At 42.4% G+C, this 9,044-nt stretch overlaps 1 protein-coding gene across 1 annotated transcript in view; it reads right to left on the reverse strand.

The window, feature by feature from the left end:
* Window positions 1-8,417, reverse strand: part of SLC9A6 (solute carrier family 9 member A6) — a 53,385-nt gene extending 44,968 nt beyond the window's left edge. Inside the window, 1 exon segment of the mRNA XM_087426946.1 lies at window positions 8,090-8,417. Within this exon segment, the coding sequence (XP_087283072.1) occupies window positions 8,090-8,417 (328 nt within the window).
* Window positions 8,418-9,044: the final 627 nt, after the last annotated feature.

Here is a 9,044-nt window from a genome sequence, read left to right on the forward strand (position 1 = left end):
TTTCAAGGTTTATCCATGTTGCAATATGTATGAGACTGCCATTCCTTTTTATGGTTAAATATTATCTCATTGTATAGATATACCTCAACTGCAAACTGAACTAAAACTTCTGGAACTTTCCTTAACTCTAAGATGCACACTATACCCCTATTAGTTACATTTTACCTGCCTGTCTCTCATCACTCTAACCAGCCAGCCATTCTTTTAATATATGTGAATGGAGTATTATGCTAAGTAGGCTCCCAGGGTTCAGAGATGAAAACAAGGGCCCACCTTCAAGTAGCTCTCAGTCCAGTTAGTGAAAACAGACTGAATAAACAATTCTAATATGATACATATGTGTGCAAGGTGTTATAAAAAGAGAAAAGAGGTACCTAACCAAGCCTGAGGGAGTGGGACATTAGGGAAGTCTTTCCAGAGGTGTCACCTAAGCAGGTAACAAAGTAAAAGAAAAGGTTTTCCAGGTGGGAGGAATAGTAGTACATATCCAGTCAAGGAAGAGAGAGAGAACACGGCCCACTCAGGGAATCCCAAGTAGTTCATTATGGCTGAGTTACAAAGCCACCAGAGTTGGAGTGTGAAAGGCCAGCAGGAGCTGAATCATAAAAGACCTTGCGTGTTGGGGAAGGGAGTTAGACTTCATTCTGAAAGCAAAAGGAAGTCACAGAAGGGTTATAAGCAGGGGCTTGACATAAGATTTCTATTTTAGAAAGACTGGTCTAGACTACAGAGGTTCGAAAAGGCAGGATAGAAGGCCAGTGCAGTCATCCAGGCATTAAGAGCTTAGGGCCTAATCTAAGAGAGTAGAGACAGGGAAAGAGAGGATTTTTAGAAGGTATTGTGTTTTAGAAGGATAAGGTGACTGAGTAGACTGGGAAGAAGGGAGACGAAAGACTAAGAGGAGCCTAAACCGACTTGGCAACTAGGTGGGTAAACTGGCCTGAAGAACCAGGTGTATAGCAAGGCCATTCAGTGAGACAGGGAACAGATTTACTGGGTAAAATGTGCAGTTCAGTTTTGGACATGTTGAGTTTGATGTACTTGTGACACATGCACAGCTGAGTATGTGGGATCTGGAACTCAAGGAAGGGGGGTGGGGGATCTCAACTGGAGATATACACTTGGAAGGCATAAGATGGCTGAAGTCAGATGCAGATGAGATTATCTGGGGAGCAAATAAAATAGGAAGAGGGCTATGGATATATGCCTGGCATTTTATCCCAATATTTAGAGCCAACATTAAGGGGCTAGTAGAGGAGGAGGAGCTGATGAAGGAGTCTAAGAAGGAAAAGCAATAGCAGTAGGAAGAAAAGAGGAGGAAGTGATGAAAACTAGCACATCCTGCAGCAAAGTCAAGCAAGACAGGCATTAAGAAGTGTCCACTGGGTTTGGCAACAAGAAGGTCATAAGTGACCTTGGTAAGGGCAGTTCCAGTAGAGCAGTGGGGGCGGAAGCCAGACCAGAGTGGGAAGCGATGAGGCAGAAATAGGAGGCCTAAGAGTAGCAGTTGGTTGGGAAGGGGGGAGGGAGTGGAGATGAGGAATCCTTCTAGATAACTTATAGTCACATATATTTTTTCAAGTGAGCAGCAGTGAGTAACTGGTAAACAGTAGAATGGCATCAACTTTTAAAAAAGTTTTAACAAAGGTTCAGATTTAAAATAAGTGAAAGAGAAAATATTTGCAAATCATATATCTGATAAGTGGCTAATATTCAAAATATATAAAGAACTCATACAACTCAACAGCAACAAAACAATCAAATTAAAAAATGGGCAGAAGATCTGAATAGACATTTTTCCAAAGACATACAGATGGCCAACAGGCACATGAGAAGGTGATTAACATCACTAATCAGCAGGGAAATGCAAATCAAAACCACAAAGAGATATCTCCTCACATCTGTTAGAAAGGCTATTATCAAAAAGACAGGAGATGACAAGTGCTGGTGAGGATGTGGAGAAAAGGGAACTGTTGGTGAGAATGTAAACTGGTGCAGCCACTATCGAAAACAGTATGGAGGTTCCTCAAAAAACTAAAAATAGAATTACCATATGATCCAGCAATTCTACTTCTGGGTATTTACTGGGAGGAAATGAAAACTAACTCGAAAACATATATGCACCTCCATGTTCACTGCAGCATTATTTACAATAGTGAAGATACAGAAACAACCTAAGTGTCCATTGATAGCTGAATGGATAAAGAAATTGTGGTATTATACATACAATGAAATATTATTCAGCCATAAAAAAAGAATGAACTCTTGCCATTTGCAACAATACGGATGGACCTCGAGGGCAGTATGCTAAGTGAAATAAGTCAGACAGAGAAAGACAAATACCATATGATCTCTCTTACACGTGGAATCTAAAAAAACAAAAAACATCCACAAGCTCATAGATACAGAGAACAGACTGGTGATTGCTAGAGGCGGGGGGTGGGAGGTAGGAGAAATGGGTGAAGGGGGTACAAATTTTAAAAATGTAAAGAAAAATAAAATAAATGAAAGATACACTTTGAAAATATCTCACCTCCAAAAAACACAATAAAAAAGTGACAGCTGGGTATCAATTGTGTTTGATAAACATAAGTTGGGAGAGAAAAGGCTATAGATCCACAGTCATCCTGCCTATATGATATAGAAACAGCTCTTTTCTCTCCTACTCCATAAGATCTCCTAATTAAGAGGCTCGGTAAAAGTTGACCCCTTATATTTATGTGCAAAAATCACAGTTAAGCTGCTACAAATAGTAATAATAGCAGCATAAATTCGTTCCATGTCAAGCCCGACTGTGTAAGGAACAGTACACACTGGTTCTACTGCATCTGACCTGATGCTGAAATGTCTCTGGGTGCCCTAAGGAGGGCTCAGCACTTGGACAAATTTGAAACACACACCTTGGCAGTTAAAACAGCACCAAAGAGAATAACTACTTAGGTTGGAAAAAATCAAGATCCTTTTATTACAGCATCAGACATCTGAAAAATTGGAAATTCTTTGAATAAAGTTGACAGATCAAGTTAATTTGGGTTCTGTGAAAGGTCAAATCCTAATCATGAAGTTAAAGCAATTCTCAGTAAAGAGAAAGTACACAAAAAGAGTGCTTTGTTAAGGGATAAGGCAGAAAATTCTAGCCTCCTACATAGACAGAGGCACAAAAAACATTGGTATCATAAAATTTAAAATTACCACCAATAGGTAACAAAGAATACAACCACAAAGAGATATCTTCCAAAAACAGAGAGGTTTCACACCTCCTACACATTCTTGACCCCCTTGTGCTAGAAACCCTCCCAGGGGTAAAGAACTCAGTGTCACCCAAGGCCCCACCACTGTATGAGGCTCACAGTTAGTGGAAACTGACTGGTTTTCTCATGGATTTCAGCCCATTCTTCCAGCTTATCATATTAGAAGCCTCTGATAGTCAAAAATATGGAAGGAACACCACTGAGGTATTAAGTGTGTCCAAAATTGATAAAATTTCTACAGATTAAAAAGTGTGTGTATATGTATATATATATATATATATATGTATATATGTGTATTTGTGTGTGTATGTACGTATGAAACATGTATCTACTTCTTGAAGAATGCCTTTAGATTCTGTCTTCAAAGCTAATTCAACTTCAAGATAGCCAAAAAAGTCAAGGCTTTTGCTGACCTCTGCTTAGTTTTACATGTGTTTATTCATCTTTTGGTCTCCTAGCCCATTCTCTACAGCAGCTCTTCCAACCTTTATCCTCCTTCTCAAGTCCTCAATCTCACTGCCTACTTTTCTGAGAAGCTGGAGGCCATTTGATGTAAGCTGCCTCAATTCCAAGGCTCTCCATCTCAATGTAAACTCATTTCTCTTTAGCTCCCCTCTCAGGAAAGCAAAACTTCTCTTCCAAGGGAATTCTTTCACCTAGGACCTTGAACCAATCTCCATCCTAATTGTTTCTGCATATAATACATTATTTGATCCTCATAGCCTTATGAAACAGATACTATTATAAATATCTCAGTCATTATTTCCTCATCTATAAAATGGGGATAAATGATTTGCCCAACATTATTTGGCATTAAGTGACGAAACCAGAATTGGAATCTGGGTTTTCTATTTCCAAAGCCTCCATAATTTTCTAGTCATCTCTTCGCTCTCATGTCACCACTAACTGCTTCTCCAGTGGTTCAGGTCTCCATTCTCGCATAGCCTTCCCTCGCAATCCCTCTCCAAAGCCCTGCAACTTTAAGTATTATCTCCCTACAGATCTGATCTTATGAAATTTAGTACAGTACAGTACAGTGTAGGAGAAAAAGCACAAGTTGGGAAGTCAGATAGGTGTATGAATTCTGGTTTCATCAAGGTCTAGTCTGTGACTTTAGGACAGATAACCTCTCACTGAATCTCAGTTTCATCATAATGTAGTGATGATAATACTAACTTGTTTTATCTTTATAGTTTAAGTTTTATCTCTTCAACATGAGGCAATATGGTTAGGGGCTAAGAGAATGGGGCTTCTGAGCCAGACTGACTGGGTTTGAATCCTGGCTCAATACTTACAAGTTATGTGACTTCAGGCAGGTCATTTAACCTTTCTGTGCCCCAATTTCCTCATCCGTAAAATGAGGAAGATAATAGTACCCTTCTCACAGGGTTATTATGAGGTTTAAACAAAATGATACTTGTAGAGCACGTAGCAGTGTCTAACACATTATAATGCTCAATAAACATTACCTATTAAGTCCCTGGACTGCAAATGCTTTGTGGGCAGGGATGATGACTCACATCTGTGTTTCCCATCATATCTCATACATCAAAGACACTTAATAAATATTTATTGATGAATCACATTAGTTAAGCCTCGGACTCTGGATGCTGTAAATTTAAGGCAAAATAAATATTTCTTTCCTTTTTTTTTTATATCATCTGTAAGTACACTGCAGTGAATGATCACTTTTCAGCCTTAATTAACTACCCTGACAATTTTTACTAATGGTGACTCATTTTTAAGCTTCTTACGCAAGCTAGCCCAATGAAAAGAACACTTGGGGGCCTTACACTGTGTTTGTAACTGGAGCAATCAGGCTATATTACAATCTAGAAACTGACCACATTGGCAATTTAATCTCTTTTTTTTTCTTTTTTACCCTTGCTTCTCAATACGATAAAGGAGAGACTTATTTTAAACAGCATATTTCCAGGATTTAGGTAGCTAACAGACATCATAGAAATAAAATCATCAGTGGGCTGAATCTTGGAGGTCTGGACATTCCCAGAGTAAGAAGCCTTTTCATCTAGAAGTCAAGCTGAAAAATAAAGGTCTTAAAATAATATATTAACATAATAGCTATGATGGTACAAGAGTTGTAAGAAAAGGTAAATGACAGACAGTGATTAAGATTAGAAAACATCAATTTCCACGGCACTGAAAATACTTTTACCCAGTCCCATCTATTCGCAAACTGGACTTGAGAGTTAGTCAGGAGGCTGTTTGTCCACAGCCCCCATCGCCCATACTGAGAAAATGGAACAGGCTACATAATGCCAAGTTGTGGCAAATTAACCCCAGATGTGACTCCCAGATAACACTCTTCCATTTTATATTCCACAAGAGATGCCCTTGTTTTCCCTTCACAAAATACTAACACTAAGGTACTCCATCGCCTTTTATTAACTTAGAAACATCAGGAAACGCAATGAGTAATCCCACCTTTCTACTTCAGCCCAAGAGTTAGATGAGGTTCATGATATCAGCTACCAAAGAGCAAATATTTTCAGGGCATAAGTCTCTATTTGATTTTTCAGAAAATACTATGTTTGCCTCTCTAGTTACAAGACTGAGCAACTGTTCCAAGCCTAACCTGAGGAAACGCAGTTATAACAGCAATAATAATTGTATCACACTTATCATTTATTAAGCCTTTACTTTAGAGGTCAGGTACCAAGCTAAAAATATTTCTTCCTCACAATAATCCTACTATCATTGTTCCCAATTTCTAGGTGACAGTGTAGGAGGGTAAAGGACTTGCCTAAGATCACACAGAGCTATCGGCACAGCGGGACTGGAACCCAGGTCTGACTCTAAGGCAGGGGTTGGCAAACTACGGTGGCAGTCTGTTTTTGTATGGCCCAAAAGCTAAAAACCATTTTTACGTTTGTAAAGGGTTTGTCAAAAGAAAAAACAAAACAAAGAAGAAAATGCAACAGAGACACAGAGATTTATATGACCCACAAAGTCGACAATATTTACTGTCTGGCCCTTTACAGAAAAAAATTTGCAGACCTCTGGTCTAAAGCCTTGCACCTTTAACCACTACATCATACTCTCTCTATATACACAGGAAAGAGGTTTCTGTGATTGGTTCCTTATTTTAACACCATAATACTCATAATACTCACCTGGCATTTAACTGAATTTAAGATGCCATTCTTTTCTGTATATGACCTGTCTCTCCAAGAAGGATAAGTTCCTTGAAGGGGGGGATCTAATATTTCTTTGTATTTTCTGTGCATAATGCATAGTAGGCTGATTAGCAAATGTTTGTTGAGGATAGTAAATAAATCACACACTGTTATACAGAGAAATTAAATAGAGATGTATAGCTTATCTGGTCAATTTAGCTTAACAGGTGCTACAAATAAAATGCAAAAAATATGAAATATGAAAACCACCTAAGATGTCTAAAAACTAAGAATCCTAGGGCGTAGAGAGATTTTGCACAGAGGCTTAGAATTTCAACACTTTAAAAATGAAAAAATAAGCCTGAGTTCATGCATCTTCCTGATGCACACAACTACCTTTCCTTGCTACCCTTGAGATGCTTATTCCAGAAGTCTGTATTTACTGGAAAGGGCGGGGTGGGGGGAGTGCGTGGAGAAATATCTTTTTGTGTCAAGGCTTCTTCTACCTTGCAAGTCTGAGAAAACAAAGCTCAACAGCACATCAGTTTAAGCCTGTTACAAATGAACATAATCTTCACTCATGTACTGCACAGAAGGGACTGTTTGTCCGCCCTCATCTCTTCAGCCATCTATACCCTCACAGTCATCTTAGATTAAGACAGTCAGCATTATGCATCCTTTCCTCTCATGAGGTCCCAGCGCAGGCCAAAATGCCTCTCGGCCCATGGTTTAATTTGTCCTTCTCTCCTCAGGACCAAGAAATAAAAATAAATAAATAAGAAACCTCAAAAAGAGAGCATACGTAAGACACAAGAACTGAAGCCATTGACTCAACGATCCGTCAATAACCTGCCACCAGCAAGTCACCCATACTGCATATGCGTGGTGGTGTTCGTAATTACTGTTTGGCTGAACTGATTAGCGTATAGTACAACACACTGCTGGAAGATCCTTAACTCTTCCTTGTCCTCACCTCGGTACGCCTGAATTAGAAGGGTCAACCATATGTATCCTTACTAGATATTACAAGCGTAGTACAATAAACCGGGACATCATTTAAAATGCCCGAAGCCTTCTTTAGCTTCTTTCGCGTTCAGGTTTTTACTTGGGCTAAGCGGGAGTAAGGTTTTCATTCTCAACCTCGACGGACAGGGCGTAGCAAGAACTGGGTGATGGGTCAATGTGGACTCTGGCTCCAAAAGAACGCCAGATTCGGAGCAGTAGAGATACTACTGCAGATTCAATGGACCTTAAACAAACTGACACCCCAGAGAAATGGATCGCTATGCTGTCTTCCCCTCCCCCAGCCTCCAGCCCAATCTGAGACACCGCACCCACTCCCTTCCCATCCTCAGTCCCGGAGCCGAGCTTGGGAGGCAGAGGCGGGGGGAGTGCAGAAGAAAAAGGGGGTGGGGTCGGAGAAAAAAAAGGTGTGAACAGGCAGTGGAAAGGGGGTGCGAGGCAGAGAAAATCGGGGGCGAGGCTGGGGAGGAAATGGGGCGAGGCAGAGACACGGGGGGCGTAGCAGAAAAAAGGGGGGTGAAGCAGAGAAATGGGAGTAGAGGGAGAGGCGAGGCAGAAGATGGAAGGAATCAGAGGGAAGTCAAGCGTAGGCCCAGCAGGGCCGGGAGAGGAGGCCAATCAGTCGGCGGGCAGAGAAAAGGGGAGCGCCAGGGGCGGACATGGGGTTGAGGCACTTGCCATAAATCATAGCCAGGCCAGTTTCGTGCAGGAAGCGGGCCCGGCGGTGCTTGAAGAGCCAGATTGTGAGAATGGTGAGGGTGAGCAGCAGGATGAAGATGAGCAGGTTGGCGCTGTCCTGCCGGTGGCTCTCCTCCGCTTGCTTCTCGGACACGATCTCCTCGTCCATGGCTCTCGCCGCTCCGCCAGCGCCGTCCGAAGCCCCGGCCCAGCCAAAGACGCCCACTGCGAGGAGCAACCAGAGCGGCCGCATGAGCCGGCCAGCCCGGGGGCCGCCGCCGCCGACACCGCGGCGGAGGGGCGCCAGCAGCCAGCCGCGCCGAGCCATGACTCCCCCCGACCCCCGCCCCGCTCCTCACCCGCAGCCGCCCGCGGTCGGACCACTCCCCAAGGGCTCACGGGAAAGAGGCGGGGCCCCGGGGAAGCCGTCGGAGTGCGCGCCGCCGCTGCCGCCGCTCTTAAAGGGGACGCGACGCTCCTAGCTTGCTCTGCCCCATCCCTGTGCCCTTCTCTCCCTCGCCACTCCTGCTCCCCCCAGCCCCGGACGCGCACACTCAGGCGCTACAAGGAGATGAAAGGCCGTCGAATCTAGTCTACCACCTTTTACAAAAGAAGCCTCGATTCGGCGTAATCAAGCAGAGGCAGATTGCGCTATGTCTACTTTGATCCTATTCTTAGAGCTCCCAGGGGACTCAATCTTTCATAACTCATCCCAATATTGTCCCCCAGTGTCTCTTAACAGGATAAGAAGTTGTCTCCTTGGGAAGGGCCTAAATCTCTATCTCTGTAATTTGAATTGGATTCTCCTTGTTCTGTCCTCATTGGGAAAAAAACAACACTGTAGTAGTTCATAAAAGAATTGACTCAAAGCAAGGATTATGCGTGTGTCTGTATGTTCGGTTTTCTTTGCGTGTAAACACCTGCTATAAGTCATCTCTCACGCCAGGAACCTGTA

This window comes from Ceratotherium simum, chromosome X, assembly GCF_057802395.1.
Source record: "Ceratotherium simum simum isolate JZ-2026a chromosome X, ASM5780239v1, whole genome shotgun sequence".
Lineage (NCBI taxonomy): Eukaryota > Metazoa > Chordata > Mammalia > Perissodactyla > Rhinocerotidae > Ceratotherium > Ceratotherium simum.